At 55.9% G+C, this 16,594-nt stretch overlaps 2 protein-coding genes across 3 annotated transcripts in view; both read left to right on the top strand.

Moving 5' to 3' along the window:
- The first annotated feature begins 3,576 nt into the window (after positions 1-3,576).
- The window catches only part of CLPTM1 (CLPTM1 regulator of GABA type A receptor forward trafficking), a 15,261-nt gene continuing 2,243 nt past the window's right edge, over positions 3,577-16,594 (top strand). The window contains exons 1-7 of the mRNA XM_015850815.2: positions 3,577-3,657; positions 3,745-3,842; positions 7,608-7,731; positions 7,908-8,066; positions 12,714-12,831; positions 12,918-13,003; positions 13,081-13,201. Coding sequence (XP_015706301.1) covers positions 3,601-3,657; positions 3,745-3,842; positions 7,608-7,731; positions 7,908-8,066; positions 12,714-12,831; positions 12,918-13,003; positions 13,081-13,201 — 763 coding nt within the window. The 5' untranslated portion in view covers positions 3,577-3,600. The remainder of the gene's footprint in view (positions 3,658-3,744; positions 3,843-7,607; positions 7,732-7,907; positions 8,067-12,713; positions 12,832-12,917; positions 13,004-13,080; positions 13,202-16,594) is intronic.
- On the top strand, positions 8,073-12,706 carry LOC107307318 (collagen alpha-1(X) chain-like). Of its 2 annotated transcripts, none has more exons than XM_032441759.1 (2): positions 8,073-8,173; positions 11,524-12,706. In XM_032441759.1, exon 2 carries the CDS (start codon positions 11,691-11,693, stop codon positions 12,612-12,614), a length of 924 nt encoding a protein of 307 aa, XP_032297650.1. In that variant the 5' UTR covers positions 8,073-8,173; positions 11,524-11,690; the 3' UTR covers positions 12,615-12,706. The 2 variants fall into 2 exon arrangements, with proteins under 2 accessions (XP_032297650.1, XP_015706302.1); XM_015850816.1 differs by having other exon boundaries at positions 8,073-8,343; positions 11,346-12,706.

Here is a 16,594-nt window from a genome sequence, read left to right as displayed (position 1 = left end):
AACCCCCAGGGACCCATAGAAACACCCCCAGGACCCCCCCATAGAATCCATAGACCCCCTTTTCCCCCTCCCCCAGCCCCCCAACCATCAATAAGGCAGGGGAGGGGTCTGCTGGGTCCCAGACACCTTCCCAACCCAACAGGGACCTCAGGGACCCCCAACACCCAACCCAGGGACCCGCTGGGAACCCCCCAGAGCCCCCCAAACCTCCTCGCCATTTATCCCCTCCTGCGACCCATAGAAACCCCCCAGGACCCCCCCTCATTTCCTCCCAACCCCAAAAGGACCTCGTCAGTCCCACTCTCAGGACCCCCAACACCCATCCATGGACCCTGGGAACACCCCCAGGACCCCCCAACCTCCCCATTTATCCCCCTCCTGACCCCATAGAACCCCCCAGGACCCCATAGCCCCCCCCCCAGGACCCCCAACCTCCATCAGCAGGGAGGGTCTTTGCTGGGCCTCGGTAGCTGCTCTCCCCCAGATGCTCCCAGCGAGCGCCCCTTCCACCACTTCATAGCGGAACCTTCATCCCCCTCTGCTTGGGTTGCTCTGTTGATGTTTGATTTTAAACGGGGGGGGTCCCGGGGGGTTGAGAAGAGGAGGGGGGGGGGATCTCTGTGCCCCACAGGGACCCCCAAACCGCGGGCGTATCAGCCTGGTGGGTGTCAGGGGGGGATGTGGGGGCATCAGGTTGGAAAGCCGTCTGTCTTTCATCAACTTCACTCAATGATTTCTATAGGGAACAAAGGGGGGTTTTTATTAGGGAGAGCGGGGTCAATAGTGGCTCACCCCTCCCACCCGCAACACTGGGGGGTCCGGGGAAGGGGAGGATGAACCCCCCCCCCAACCTCCCCATAAGGTTTGGGGTTTCTTGAATGGCGCTCACCGGGTCATCTGCAAAAGGAATGGAGCTCAATTTAGGTGGGGGGGCGGTCTAATGAGGGCGGCTGGATATTGAGATGGGGGGGGGGGTTGGATAGTTGGGGGGGGGAAGATATGGGGTAAGGTGGGGGGTGATGGGATATAGGCGTGAGGGAGATATACGAGCTGGGATGGGAGGAGCTGGATATGGTGTGAGGAGAGGGATATGGGAGGTTAAGGGGGTCTGGAATATAGGGGTAGGGGGGATTGGGTGGGCTCATGAGGCCTGGAATGGGGTAGGGGTTCTGGATATGCGGGGTGGGGGAGATATGGACGTGGGCTGGGGCCTGGAAATGGAAAAAACTCCACACTGTGTGTGGGGGGGAATAATGCAGGGGTAGGGGGGTCTGGACTATGGGGTGAGGAGATATGGGAAATGCGGGGGGATATGGGGTGGGGGGGGAGTCTTGAGTATAGCGTGGGGGGATTGTGGGTGGGAATGTGGCCTGGGAAATGGGGTCGGGGGGGGGGTATGGGGTTAAAGGGTGGGTTCTGATATAGGGTGGGGAGATATGGGGTGGTGGGACTATGGGGCGAGGTGGGGGGATGTCTTGATATAGGATTGGGGGATGTGGGGATGGGCTGGGGCATGGAAATGGGGGGGGGGAGATATGGGGTAGGGGGGTCTGGATATGGGGTGGGGGAGATATAGAGTGGGATGGAGGAGCTGGATATGGGGTGGAGAGGATATAGGGTAAGGGGGTCTGGAATTATGGGAGTGGGGGGATGTGGGGGTGGCTAGGGCCTGGAAAATGGGGTAGGGCGCGGATATGGGGTTGGGGGAGATATGGGGTGGGATGGAGGGAGGCTGGATATGGGGGGGGCATATGGGGTGCGGTGGGGGATATGAGGTTTGGGGGAGTCTATATAGGGTGGGGGAATGTGGGTGGGCTAGGGCCTGGAGGAAATGGGGGAGGGCGGGTCTGGGAATAGGGTGGGGAGATATGGAGGTGGGGGGGGATATGGGGGGGGGGAGCCCTGATATAGGGTGGGGGGATGTATGGGGTGGGCTGGGGCCTGGAAATGGAGGGGGCAGATATGGGGTAGGGGGTCTGGATATGGGGTGGGGGAGATATAGAGTGGGTATGGGAGAAGCTTGGATATGGCCAGTGCACGGTGGAAAAGGGGGGGAGTATAGGAAGGTAGGGGGGGTCTGGATATGAGGTGGGAAATATTGTGGAGTGATGGAGGAGCTCGGATATGAGGGATGGGGTGGGGATATGGGGTAGGGTGCTGAGTATAGGTGGGGGAGATAGGGGGTGGGGATGGAGGAGCTGGGATATGGGGTGCGGCGGGGATATGAGGTTGGGGCGGCTCATATAGCGGTGGGGGGATGTGGGTGGGCTGGGGCCTGGAATGGGTGGGAGATATGGGTAAGGTGGGGGTGTGGATATAGGGTAGAGGAAGATATAGCAGTGGGATGGAGGAGTGATATGGAAGGTGGAGGGGGGGGGATATGGAGGTGCGGGCGTGTCTGGGAATGAGTAGGGGGGGAGATGGGGGTAACAGGGGGGATATGGGGTGGGGGCCAGCAGGGGCAGGGGTGTGCGGGGTACTCACCGGTCACGGTGCCATCCCCAATTTGGGTCCTGCAGGGCGGCTCCTGTGGGGGTGGGTCACAGTGGTTATGGCGGGGGGTCTGTCCCCTTATACCCTCCCCCCCACGCCCAATTTAACCCAGGTACCCCCAATACCCCCCCCCCTTAAATAACCTCGAGTGGTCCATGGTCCCCCCCCCCCTTTTTAATACTTCCTTGTGTACCACTCTTACCCCTCCCAATCACCCGGGCATCTGTCCATAGTTAGCCCCCCCTCCCCCCTTAATTACCCCGTTTACCCCCCCCATGTGGTTTACCCCCCTCTTTAAGTTACCCCCAAATTTGCCCCTCCCTATGGTTACCCCCCCTATTTAGATACCCCGCGGTGTCCATATTACCCCCCCCTTCCGGTGTCCCCCTCACTAGCCCCCCCCATTAATACCCCCTTTAACCCCCCATATGTTTAACGCCGCTCTACCCCTTTATTACCTCCCCACTTGCCCCCCCCACGGTTCACCCCCTCCCCCCTTAATACCCCCGGCTGTCCATAGTTACCCCCCCCCTTAACAACCCCATTAACCCCCCATATTAACCCCCCCCCCGTTAATTCAACCCTATGTTTACCCCCCGGCATGGTGGCCCTCCACCCCCCGCATTAACCACCCCATTACCCCCCATGTTAATCCCCCCCCCGTTAATACCCAATAACCCCCCACGTTCCCCCCCCCCCATTAACACCCATTACCCCCCATATTAACACCCCCCCCCCATAATAACACCCATTACCCCCCATATTACCCCCCCCCCCCCCGTACCGATCCTCGCCGCCATCATCCCGTTCCCCCGCCGCCCCCTCGGGACCCCCCGTCCCCTCGCGGCCACCGCCGCTGGAAATCCCCGCGCGGGCGGCGCCGCCATTGGCTGCCGACGTGTGACGTCACCAGGAAGGAGGCGGAGCCGGGAAACCCCCTCCGTTCCTTTAGCCACGCCCCCTTCCTTTAGCCACGCCCCCTTCCTGAAGCCACGCCCCTTATTGAAGCCACGCCCCCACTCCTTACGTCATCACACCCCGCCCACATCTCGCTGCCTCCTCCCCCCCCCACCCCCTCCTGAGATCTCGCGAGAGTTGAGAAACAAAATGGCGGCGCCGGGTAGGGAGGAGGCGGCTGTGGGGCCTGCGTCGGGCCCGGGGCAGGTATGGGGGGATATGGGGCGATATAGGGGGATATGGGGGGATGGAGGGGATCTGAGCGGGGTCCGACCGAGCCTCGGTGCCCCGTAGGTCACCAGCAACGGAGCAGGGGAAGCGGCGGCGGGGGAGACACAGCGGCAGCAGCCGGCGCCCAACGCTTGGCAGGTGCTGAAGGGGGTTTTGTTCAGGTGAGTGGGGGCTGTGGGGCCTATGGGGCCTATAGGGGTCTATGGGGCCTATAGGGGTCTATGGGGTCTGTGAGGCCTGTAGGGGTCTATGGGGACCTATGGGGTCTATGGGGACCTATGGGGTCTGAGAGGCCTGTAGGGGTCTATGGGGACCTATGGGGTCTATGGGGACCTATGGGGTCTGTGGGGCCTGTAGGGACCTATGGGGTCTATGGGGACCTATAGGGACCTATGGGGATAGGAGGGCTCTGTGGGACCTATGGGGGGCTATGGGGCCTGTAGGGGTCTATTGGGTCCTATGGGGTCTGTGAGGCCTGTAGGAATCTATGGGGTCTGTGAGGCCTGCAGGGGTCTGTGGGGACCTATGGGGAAAGGAGGGGGCTATGGGGACTATGGGGGCCTATGGGGACAGGAGGGGTCTGTGAGGCCTGTAGGGGTCTATGGGGAGCTATGGGGTCTGTGGGGCCTGTAGGGGTCTATGGGGTCTACGGGGTAACCTTATTGGGGTCGATCTATGGGGACCTATGGGCCGTCTGTTGAGGCCTGTAGTGGGTCTATGGGGACCTAATGGGGGTCTGTAGAGGCTGGTAGGGCGTCTATGGGGACCCTATGCGGTCTGTGCGGGCCTGTAGGAGAGTCTTATGCGTTCTTACGGGGACCTTATGGGGTCTATGGGGACCTATGGCGGTCTGTGAGGCCTGTTAAGGGGTCTATTAGGGACCCTATTGGGGGGCTATGGGGCCTGTAGGGGTCTTATGGGACCTATGGGGTCAGTTGAGGCACGTGTAGGGGGTCTATGCGGGGACTCTATGGGGGTCTGGTGAGCCGTGTAGGTCGTCTATGGGGACCTATTGGGCGTCTTGTTGAGGGCCTGTAGGGATCTATGGGTGTCTGTGAGGCCTGTAGGGTGTATATGGGGAGCTATGAAACATTAGAGACTGGGGTCTGGGAGGCCTGTAGGGGTCTATGGGGACCTATTGGGGTCTATGGGCCTGTTGGTCCATTGAGGGCGTCCAACGGGGGACATATGCGGGGTCGTGGTGGGGGCCTGGTAGGCGGTCTATTGGGGACCTGTATGGAGGGTGTGTCTGTGGGGCCTGTGTTAGGCGGTCTATGGGGACCTAGGGGTCTGGTGGGGGCTGTTTGGGGTTACCATGCGGGTCCACGGGGACATAATGAGTCTGAGAGGCCTAAGTGAGGGGTCTGTGGGGACCTGTGGGTCTGTGATGGCGCTGAAGGGTCTAATGGGGGGGTTCTGAGAGGCCTGTAGGGGTCTATGGGGTCTGTGAGGCCTGTAAGGAGGATCTAATAGAGGAGCGACCTATGGGGTCTGTGAGGGCCGTGCTAGGGATACTATGGGGTCATGTTGAGAGGCCTGCAGGGGTCGTAGGCGGTACCTGCTGGGCTCGTGCTGTGAGGCCTTTAGGGGTCTTAGTGGAGGACCGTATGGGGTCTGTGAGGCCTGGAGGGGTCTGTGGGGACCTGTGTGGCCGTCTGTGAGGCCGTTGTAGGGGTCAATTGGGAGGGGGGCCTATGGGTCTGTGAGGAGCCTGTAGGGGTCTGTGGGGACCTATAGAGGGTCTTGTGAGGGCCTGCCAGGGGTCTTATGGGGCGGCCTATGGGGCAGTCTGTCTGAGGCCTGCTAGGGGTCTGTGACGCGGGACCTGTTGGGGTTCTTTGTTCGAGGCCTGTTAAGGGGTCGTTATTGGGGGAACCTTATGGGGTCTGTGAGGCCTGTAGGGGTCTGTGGGGACCTGTGGGGTCTGTGAGGACTGTAGGGGTCTATGGGGACCTACGGGGAAAGGAGGGGGCTATGGGGGCCTATGGGGACCTATGGGGTCTGTGAGGCCTGTAGGGGTCTATGGGGACCTATGGGGTCTGTGAGGCCTGTAGGGGTCTATGGGGACCTATGGGGTCTATGGGGCCTGTAGGGGTCTATGGGGACCTATGGGTTCTATGGGGACCTATGGGGTCTGTGAGGCCTGTAGTGGTCTATGGGGACCTATGGGGTCCGTGAGGCCTGTAGGGGTCTATGGGGACCTATGGGGTCTGTGAGGCCTGTAGGGGTCTATGGGGACCTATGGGGTCTGTGAGGCCTGTAGGGGTCTGTGGGGACCTATAGGGGTCTGTGGGGACCTATGGGGTCTGTGAGGCCTATAGGGGTCTGTGGGGACCTATGGGGTCTGTGAGGCCTGTAGGGGTCTATGGGTCCCATCGTAGGTGTCCCTATGTGCCCCCTCCCCCCCATTGGCTCCGTACCTCCTTTAATGGCCCTTTAATGTGATGGGTGTTGGCTGGCGCTGCCTGTATCACCTTATAGGAGCCAGGAGTCAAAGTCCCTCCTGCCCTGGGTTCAACCCCTGTGACGTTCTGCCACCTCCTGCTGTCTCCTATGGGCTCAGCAGGGTGACGAGGCCGGCGTTCCCTATGGGAATCCCGACTGTGTGTGTGCCAAAGGGATTTCAGCTCTGCACGGATCCCTACAAGGGAAATGGGGGGGTGCTGGGTTACTCCTGAGCCCGGATGAAGCCTTTTGGTGCTGCCTGCTCTGTAATATGGTGCTCCAATGGCACTGGGTTCAGTCATTGGAGGTGTTGGGTTTATACCAGCAGTGGTGTTTGGTTCAGAGGGGGATCGTCATGTTCACCAGTGGTCTATCAGTGATGGCATGGAAGGGTCTGAGGGGCCCAAAAAGCACCAAATTCCTTGTCATGTTCCCTATTGATCTCTAAGAGATGGAATGGAAGGGTCTGAGGGGTCCAGAAGGCATTGAATGCGTTGTCATGTTCCCTAATGATCTCCTGGATTTGGTATAGAAGGGTCTGAGGGGTCCTCAAAGCATTGAATTCATTGTCATGTTCCCATTGTTCTCTTGGATTTGGTGTAGAAGGGTCTGAGGGATCCTCACAGCATTGAATTCATTGTCATGTTCCCCATTGATCTCCTGGATTTGGTATAGAAGGGTCTGAGGGGCCCAGAAAGCATCAGATTCATTGTCATGTTCCCCATTGATCTCTAAGAGATGGAATGGAAGGGTCTGAGGGGTCCAGAAGGCATTGAATGCGTTGTCATGTTCCCCATTGATCTCTCAGTGATGGCATGGAAGGGTCTGAGGGGCCCAAAAAGCACCAAATTCCTTGTCATGTTCCCATTGATCTCTTGGGTTTGGCATAGAAGGGTCTGAGGGGTCCTCAAAGCACTGAATTCATTGTCATGTTCCCATTGATCTCTTGGGTTTGGTCTGGAATGCTCTGAGTGATGGCCTTTGCTTGTCAATTTGGGATGGAAAACAGCGTTTTGGTGCCTTTTGTGGTACTGTAATGCTTCTCCCCCTAGAGGGGGGTCTCTCCCTCTGGCCTTGGGTCACCCCACTTGAGGTTTCCAGTGTTGGGGGTTTCTGTTATCGGGGTTTCTCACATTGGGGTCTCCCAGTTGGGTTTTGGTGCTGGGGCTGAGTCTTCTAGTGGGGTCTCAGCATTGGGGTCTCTTAGTTGGGTCTCCCAGTGGGGTCTCAGCATTGGAGTCTCCCAGTTGAGTCTTGCAGTTGGATTTTGGTAGTGGGGTCTCCCAGTTGGGTCTCCTAGTGAGGTCTCAGGATTGGGGTCTCCAGGTTCAGTTTTGGCATTGGGATCTCCCAGTTGGGTTTTGGTGCTGGGGTTGGGTCTTCTAGTGGGGTCTCAGCATTGGGGTCTCTTAGTTGGGTTTTGGCAGTGGGGTCTCCCAGTTGGGTCTTCCAACTTGCCCCCTTTCCCCTTCTTCCCACAGGATCTTCATCATCTGGGCCATCAGCAGCTGGTTCCGCCGCGGGCCGGCGCCGCAGGAGCAGAACAGCGCGGGGGGGACACCAAGAGCCCCCAGCAGAAACCTCTTCCCCAAGGACACTTTAATGGTAATTCCATGGGGCCGGGGGGCTTCTAAGGGGCTCTGAGCTGTTTAATGGTAATTTAATGGGGCCATGTGGCTTTTAAGGGGCTCTGAGCTGTTCTTTTTGGGGCTATAGGGGGTGAACATCGTGTTGGAGGTGTGATGGCATCTCCATGACATCTCACCATCGTCTCCTTGCAGGACCTTTATGTTTATATCTCGGAGCACGAGCACTTTACAGACTTCAACGTCAGCTCCGCGCTGTTCTGGCAGAAACGGGACCTGGTTTATGGGGACTGGACCAGCGGGGAGAACGCCGACGGGTGCTACGAACACTACGGGGAGGTGGACATCTCACAGGTGGGATGGGACGGAGCTCAGAGCACGTAGAGACACGGGGTTCGATGGCGGTTGAGATGGAGGAGACCTTAAAGATCGTGGAAGTGTGGAATCTCAGAGTGGTTGGGGTGGAAGGGTCCTTAAAGGTCATAGAATCGTGAGGTTCTGCAGTGATTGGGGTGGAAGGGTCCTTAAAGATCATGAAACCATGGAATTCTCAAGTAGTTGTGTTGGAAGGGTCCTTAAAGGTCATAGAACACAAAATCCTGCAGTGGTTGGGGTGGAAGGGTCCTTAAAGGTCATAGAATCGTGAGGTTCTGCAGTGATTGGGGTGGAAGGGTCCTTAAAGATCGTGGAACCATGGAATCTTAGAATGGTTGGGCTTCCGGTTGTGGTGGGAAGGGGTGCCTTATATGGGTTATTAGGAACATAAATCGCTGCCAGTGGTTGGGCGGGTGGGAGTAGGGTCCTTGAAAGGTCATAGAGGATCAGTGAGGTCCCTGCAGTTTGGTTGGGGGTGGGAGGGGGGTCCTTAAAAGATGCGTGAAAACCATGAATTCTTTTAGAATGGTTGGGTTGTTGGGTGTGGAAGGGGTCCTATGAGGGTTAGAGAACACAAAAATCTGCGAAGTTGGTTCGGAATGGGCGGTGGGAAAGGATCCTAAGGCATAGATCATGAGGTCCTTGCTTAGTGGGATTTGGGTGTGGGGAAGGGGTCCTTAATGAAGATCATGAAAACCAGTGGAATTGCTCATATGTACGTTGGGGGGAAGGGTTCTTTAAAGGTGCTTTGGAGTGTATCATTGAGTTCCCTGCAGTGGTTGTGGGTTGGAGAGGAGGTCCTTAAAAGATCGTGGAAAACCATGAAATTCTCAAGTAGGTCTGGGGTTGGGAGGCGTCCTTGGAAGAGGTCAGTACCGGATCGTGGGAGGTTCTTGCAGTTGATTGGGCGGTGGAGAGGGTCCTGTAAGGGAGATCATAAAACCGATGGAGATTCATCAAAAGTAGTTGTGTTTGGAAGGGTCCTTAAAGGTTGCATAGAATCATCGGGTCTCCCTGCCAGTGGTTGGACTTGGAGGTCCTTAAAGATCGATGAACCAGTGGAAGTCTGCAGACGGAGGAGTCTGGTTGAAGTGAGGCGGTGGGGTGGAGGGTGTCCTTTGAAAGCCGTCATAGAATGTCTGTGAGTAGTTCTGCACGTGTACCTGGTGGGTGGGAAGGGTCCTGTAAAGGTCTGTGTGGTGGACCGTGGGGATCTCGAGGTTTGTGTTGTTGGGAAGGTCTTAAAGCGGTGGCGATAGATCATGAGGTTCACTGCAGCTGATTGGGTGAAGGGTCCTTAAAGATCGGTTGGAGACCCATCGAAAGTATCAAGAGTGGGGGAAGCGGCCCTTTAAAGATCGTGGCAAGTGTGGAATGCGTGCAGAGTGTGTTGGGCGTGTTGAAGGAGTCTTTGAAAAAGGTCATAGGTGTAGAGGGAGGGGGAGGTGGGAATTCGTGACGGTTCTGCGACGGTGGATGTGGGGTGAAGGGTCCTTAGGGTATCAGTGAAAATCAGTGGAGGAGTTCCTCAAAGTGGGCCAAATGTATGGCGAAGGCGGTGCCTAAAGGATTCATGTAGAATCAGTGAGGGTCCTGCAAAGGGTTGGCGTTGGTGGGAGGTGAGATGGAGAAAGACGCAGGGTCGCTTAGATGAGATCTTGGAAACCACATGAGAAATTATCAAGCGCAGCGTCGGCAGGGGTGGAAGGTCCTTAAAAGGTACTCGAATCGATGAGGTCTGGTAGGAAGTTGGCGTGTGAACGGGTCCAAAGGTCGTACGAATACATGAGATGGTCTATGGTGATGGGTTTGGAGAGGTCCTTAAATGGATCGTCGGATACCAGTGGAATCTGTCAGAGTTGGGTTGGATGGGGATACAGGGATCCTTAAAGAGTCATAGTAATCTATGGAGGTTCTTGAAGTGAATATGCGGACGGGTGGAAAGCTGTTCTTAGAATGGATCCCCATGGAAACCATGTTGGATATCCAGATGTGTTCGGGGTAGGAAGGGGTCCTTATCAAGGTCGACCTTTAAGGATCCTGAGGCGCTCTTGCAGTTGGTTGAGGGGTGGGAGGGCAGTCCTTAAAATCTGTGGGAATCCCGATGGAATCTAGATGTAGATGTTTGGGCCGGTGTTGTTGTTGGTTTGGAACCGCTGTCGCTTTATAGGTGTTAGTTAGAACAAAGTAATCCTTGCATGTGGCTTGAGGGTGGAGTAATGTCCTTTGAGGTCATGTAGATAATCATGAGGATCCGTGCTAGTGGGTGGGTTGTAAGGGTCGCTTAAAGTGTCATGTAGTGAATCGTGAGGGTTGCTGCAGTGATTGGGGTTGGTAAGGGTCCGTTTAGGGATCATGAAATCATGGAATGTCCTTCAAGTAGTTGTGTTGGAAGGGTCCTTGAACAGATCATGAGATTATCATTGAGGGTCCTTGCAGGTGCGTGTTGGGTTGGAAAGGTCCTAGAAGATTGTGGAAGTTTGTGGGGAACCTCTCAAGGAGGCAGTGGTTTGGGTGGAAGGGTCCTTTAAAGGTCATAGGATCATTGGAGGGTTCTGCATGTGATTGGGTTTGGGGAAGGGTCCCTTAAAAGGTCATAGTGAATCGTGTGTGAGTGGTTCTGCCAGTGATGTTGGGGTGGAAGGGTCTCTTAAAGATCGGGTTGGAAGTACTTCATGAAAGTTATTCAAGCAGTTTTTGGTGTAGGAAGTGGGTCCTTAACGATCGCGGTAGAATTTCATTGAGGTCTTGTAGTGGTTGGGTTGGAAGGGTCTGGTAGAAGATCGTGGAACCATGGTGAATCCCAGAGTGGTTGCGTTATGGAGACGGTCAGCTGTGAGAAGGTTAGGTAAGACACATCCAAAAATCGCTTGCAATGAGTTGGGGTGTCGGAAGGCCAGTGTCTAAAGGTTCATAGAATCGTCCAGAGGTTCTGCAGGTGATGGGGAAGGTCGTCCTTAAAGGATTGTGGACACGTGGGAATTTCAGAGTGGTTGGGTTGGGAAGGGTCCTAAAGTCATAAAGCGTGGAGGCGTCTGAGTGATTGGGTCGGAAAAAGGGCTCCTTTTATAAGAGTTCATGGAACCGATGAAGTCTCGATAGTTGGATGTTGGAAAAGTTCCTTAAGAGGTGTCAGGGTATGAGTGTTCATGGGTCCTGCGAGGTGGTTGCGGTTGGATAAGGTCCTTAAGTGATTGTGGAAGGTGTGGACATCCTCAGAGGTGGAGTCTTCGGGCGTGGTTGGAAGGGTCCTTAAAGGTCATAGAATCGTGAGGTTCTGCAGTGATTGGGGTGGAAGGGTCCTTAAAGATCGTGGAACCATGAAATTATCAAGCAGTTGGGGTGGAAGGGTCCTTAAAGGTCGTAGAATCATGAGGTTCTACGGTGATTGGGTTGGAAGGGTCCTTAAAGATCGTGGAACCATGGAATCTCAGAGTTGTTGGGTTGGAAGGGTCCTTATAGGTTATAGAACACAAAATCCTGCAGTGGTTGGGGTGGAAGGGTCCTTAAAGGTCATAGAATCGTGAGGTTCTGTAGTGGTTGGGTTGGAAGGGTCCTTAAAGATTGGCTCCAGTGATTGGTTTGGAGCAGAGCTCCAAGGTCATGGAACCACCAGATCCTACAGTGGTTGGGGTGGAGGAGACCTTAAAGGTGATAAAAGCATGGGATTCAACAAGAGTTGGGTTGGGAGGGTCCTCAAAGATGATAGGAGCACGGAATCCTGCAGTGGTTGGGCTGGGAGGGTCCTTCAAGGTCACAGGACCAAGGAATCCTGCGGTGATTGGGCTGGGAGGGTCCTTAAAGGTCACAGAACCAAGGAATCCTGCGGTGGTTGGGCTGGGAGGGTCCTTAAAGGTCAGAGAACCAAGGAATCCTGCAATGGTTGGGCTGGGAGGGTCCTTCAAGGTCACAGGACCAAGGAATCCTGCGGTGATTGGGCTGGGAGGGTCCTTAAAGGTCACAGGACCAAGGAATCCTGCGGTGATTGGGCTGGGAGGGTCCTTAAAGGTCACAGGACCAAGGAATCCTGCAATGGTTGGGCTGGGAGGGTCCTTCAAGGTCACAGGACCAAGGAATCCTGCAGTGATTGGGCTGGGAGGGTCCTTAAAGGTCACAGAACCAAGGAATCCTTCGGTGGTTGGGCTGGGAGGGTCCTTAAAGGTCACAGGACCAAGGAATCCTGCGGTGGTTGGGCTGGGAAGGTCCTTAAAGGTCACAGGACCAAGGAATCCTGCGGTGGTTGGGCTGGGAAGGTCCTTAAAGGTCACAGGACCAAGGAATCCTGCGGTGATTGGGCTGGGAGGGTCCTTAAAGGTCACAGAACCAAGGAATCCTGCGGTGGTTGGGCTGGGAAGGTCCTTAAAGGTCACAGGACCAAGGAATCCTGCGGTGATTGGGCTGGGAAGGTCCTTAAAGGTCAGAGAATCACAGAACCCTCAAATGGTTGGGTTGGAGAAGAGCTTGAGGGTCACAGAACCACCAGATCCTGCGGCGGATGGGGTGGGAAGGTCCTGGAAGGTCCCATAATCTCCCTTGTAGGCATTTAGGATTCCCCAGACGTGACGTTTGTTGCCATTTCTGCATCTTTTAGTGGGGTTTTTGTTTGGGGGGGGGGGTCAATTCCAGAGCGTCCAGCAGAACGGCTCCATCTACATCCACGTCTACTTCACCAAGAGCGGCTTCCACCCCGACCCGCGGCAGAAGAACCTCTACAGGCGCCTGGCCACGGTCCACACGTCGCGCAGTACGGCCTCTCCCAACGCCCCTTCCCCTTTTTGCTTCACCCCACGTGGGGCTGTGGGGGGCTCAGCTCTTTTCTTACCCCCCCAGTGATCAACAAATACAAGCGGCGGCGGTTCCAGAAGACCAAGAACCTCCTGACGGGCGAGACGGAGGCGGACCCAGAGATGATCAAGGTCGTCCACCTCCTCCTCTCGTCCCCCTTCCTTTTTGTTTGTCGTTTGCTGAGCGCGGCTCCTCGTTATCGTTACAGAGGGCGGAAGATTACGGACCCGTGGAGGTCATCTCCCATTGGCACCCCAACCTGACCATCAACATGGTGGACGACCACACGCCGTGGGTGAAGGGCAGCGTCCCGCCGCCCCTGGACCAATGTAAGGGTTGGGGGTCTCTCTAGTGTTGGGGGTCTCTCCCTCTGGCCTTGGGTTTCTGGTGTTGGGGGTTTTTGTTATTAAGGTTTCTCTCATTGGGGTCTCCCTTGTTGGGTTTTAGCATTGGGGTTGGGTCTTTTAATGGGGTCTCAGCATTGGGGTCTCTTAGTTGGATTTTGGTACTGGGGTCTCCCAGTGGGGTCTCTCATCTGGATTTTGGTGTTGGGGTCTCCCAGTTTGGTCTCAGCATTGGGGTCTCCCAGTTGGGTCTCCCAGTTGGATTTTAGCAGTGGGGTCTCAGCATTGGGGTCTCCCAGTTGGGTTTTGGCAGTGGGGTCTTCCAGTTGGGTTTTGGTGCTGGGGTTGAGTCTTCTAGTAGGGTCTCAGCATTGGGGTCTCTTAGTGGGGTCTCAGCATTGGGGTCTCTTAGTTGGGTTTTGGCAGTGGGGTCTCAGCATTGGGGTCTCTTAGTTGGGTTTTGGCAGTGGGGTCTCAGCATTGGGGTCTCCCAGTTGGGTCTTGCAGTTGGATTTTGGTAGTGGGGTCTCCCATTTGGGTCTGCTAGCGGGGTCTCAGGATTGGGGTCTCCAGGTTCAGTTTTGGCATTGGGGTCTCCCAGTTGGGTCTCAGCATTGGGGTCTCCCAGTTGGATCTCCCAGTTGGATTTTGGTAGTGGGGTCTCCCAGTTGGGTCTCCCAGTTGGATTTTAGCAGTGGGGTCTCAGCATTGGGGTCTCTTAGTTGGGTTTTGGCAGTGGGGTCTCAGCATTGGGGTCTCGCAGTTGGGTTTTGGTGCTGGGGTTGAGTCTTCTAGTAGGGTCTCAGCATTGGGGTCTCTTAGTGGGGTCTCAGCATTGGGGTCTCTTAGTGGGGTCTCAGCATTGGGGTCTCCTAGTTGGGTCTTGCAGTTGGATTTTGGTAGTGGGGTCTCCTAGTGGGGTCATATCATTGGGGTCTCCCAGTTGGGTTTTGGCACAGGCGTCTTCCAGTTGGGTCTCTCAGTTGGGTTTTGGTGCTGGGGTTGAGTCTTCTAGTAGGGTCTCAGCATTGGGGTCTTTTAGTGGGGTCTCAGCATTGGGGTCTCTTAGTTGGGTTTTGTCAGTGGGGTCTCAGCATTGGGGTCTCTTAGTTGGGTCTTGCAGTTGGATTTTGGTAGTGGGGTCTCCCATTTGGGTCTGCTAGCGGGGTCTCATGATTGGGGTCTCCAGGTTCAGTTTTGGCATTGGGGTCTCCCAGTTGGGTCTCAGCATTGGGGTCTCCCAGTTGGGTTTTGGGCTCTCTGGGTCAGGGTCTCCCATTTGGGGGTCTCTGTCAGCTTTCAGTGTTGGGGGTCTCCCATGTTGGGGTTCCCATATTGGAGCTCCCAATTGAGGGTCTCCCAGTTGGGGTCTCTGGGTCAAGGTCTCTCAGTTGGGGTCTCTTGGCTTTCAGTGTTGGGGGTCTCTGTTTGTTTGGGGGTCTCCCAGTTGGGGGTCTTTGTTGGCTTTCAGTGTTGGGGGTCTCTGTAGGTTTGGGGGTCTCCCAGTTGGGGTCTCTGTTGACTTTCAGTGTTGGGGGTCTCCCAGTTGGGGGTCTCCCAGTTGGGCTTTCTGGGTCGGGATCTTGTAGCTGGGGGTCTCTGTTGTCTCTCAGTGTTGGGGGTCTCTGTTGGTTTGGGGTTCTCTGGGTTGGGGTCTCCCAATTGGGGTCTCCGTCAGCTTTCAGTGTTGGGGGTCTCCCAGTTGGGGTCTCTGTTGGATTTCAGTGTTGGGGGTCTCTGTTGGTTTGGGGGTCTCCCAGTTGGGCTCTCTGGGTCAGGGTCTCCCAGTTGGGGGTCTCTGTCAGCTTTCAGTGTTGGGGGTCTCCCATGTTGGGGTTCCCACATTGGAGCTCCCAATTGAGGGTCTCCCAGTTTGGGGTCTCTGGGTCAAGGTCTCCCAGTTGGGGTCTCTTGGCTTTCAGTGTTGGGGGTCTCTGTAGGTTTGGGGGTCTCCCAGTTGGGCTCTCTGGATTGGGGTCTCCCAGTTGGGGTCTTCGTCAGCTTTCAGTGTTGGTGGTCTCCCAGTTTGGGGTCTCTGTTGGCTTTCAGTGTTGGGGGTCTCTGTAGGTTTGGGGGTCTCCCAGTTGGGGTCTCTGTTGGCTTTCAATGTTGGGGGTCTCTGTTGGTTTGGAGATCTCCCAGTTTGGGGTCTCTTGGCTTTCAGTGTTGGGGGTCTCTGTTTGTTTGGGGGTCTCCCAGTTGGGGGTCTCCCAGTTGGGCTCTCTGGGTCGGGGTCTTGTAGCTGGGGGTCTCTGTTGGCTCTCAGTGTTGGGGGTCTCTGTTGGTTTGGGGTTCTCTGGGTTGGGGTCTCCCAGTTGGGGTCTCTGTCAGCTTTCAGTGTTGGTGGTCTCCCAGTTTGGGGTCTCTGGCTTTCAGTGTTGGGGGTCTCTGTAGGTTTGGGGGTCTCCCAGTTTGGGGTCTCTGGCTTTCAGTGTTGGGGGTCTCTGTAGGTTTGGGGGTCTCCCAGTTGGGGTCTGTTGGCTTCCAGTGTTGGGGGTCTCCCAGTTGGGGGTTTCCCAGTTGGGCTCTCTGGGTCGGGGTCTTGTAGCTGGGGGTCTCTGTTGTCTCTCAGTGTTGGGGGTCTCTGTTGGTTTGGGGTTCTCTGGGTTGGGGTCTCCCAGTTGGGGTCTCCGTCAGCTTTCAGTGTTGAGGGTCTCCCAGTTTGGGGTCTCTGGCTTTCAGTGTTGGTGTCCTCCACATTTGGGGTCCCACTTTGGGGTCCCACTTTGGGGTCCCACTTTGGGGGGATTCTCTGTAGGTTTGGGGGTCTCCCAGTTGGGGGTCTCCATTGGCTTTCAATGTTGGTGTCCTCCACATTGAATTCCCCTGGAGATGGGGTACGCTGGGCAGCAGGTGGTAACCCCAATATTGGTGACCCCTTTAATGTTGGCCCCATTAATATTGACCCCACTGATTGTGACCCCTTTAATGTTGGCTCCATTAATGTTGACCCCATTAATGTTCCCCCCAATAATGGTGACCCCATTAATATTGATCCCACTGATGCTGACCCCACTGATGTTGCCCCCATTAATGTTGCCCCCGGTAATGGTAACACCATTAATGTTTGCCCCCACTGACATTGCCCCCATTAACTTTGCCCCCATTAACGTTGACCCCAATAATGGTGACCCCATTAATGTTGCCCCCACCAACATTGCCCACTGATGTTGACCCCATTAACGTTGCCCCCATTAACATTGCCCTCACTGATGTTGACCCCAATAATGTTGACCCCATTAATGTTGACCCCAATACTGATGTTGCCCCCATGGCCGCTGCCCCCATTAATGTAGTCCCCACTGACACTGCCCATTGATGCTGCCCCCATTGACGCTGCCCCCATTAACATTGTCCCCCATTGACGCTGCCCCCATT

Source organism: Coturnix japonica, unplaced genomic scaffold (genome assembly GCF_001577835.2).
Source record: "Coturnix japonica isolate 7356 unplaced genomic scaffold, Coturnix japonica 2.1 chrUnrandom542, whole genome shotgun sequence".
In the NCBI taxonomy this organism is placed as follows: domain Eukaryota; kingdom Metazoa; phylum Chordata; class Aves; order Galliformes; family Phasianidae; genus Coturnix; species Coturnix japonica.
This window is presented reverse-complemented; position numbering and strand designations above follow the sequence as displayed.

Excerpts from the sequence above, each read along its gene's own strand:
- LOC107307318 (XM_032441759.1), top strand. The coding sequence starts at position 11,691 with ATGGAACCACCAGATCCTACAGTGGTTGGGGTGGAGGAGACCTTAAAG.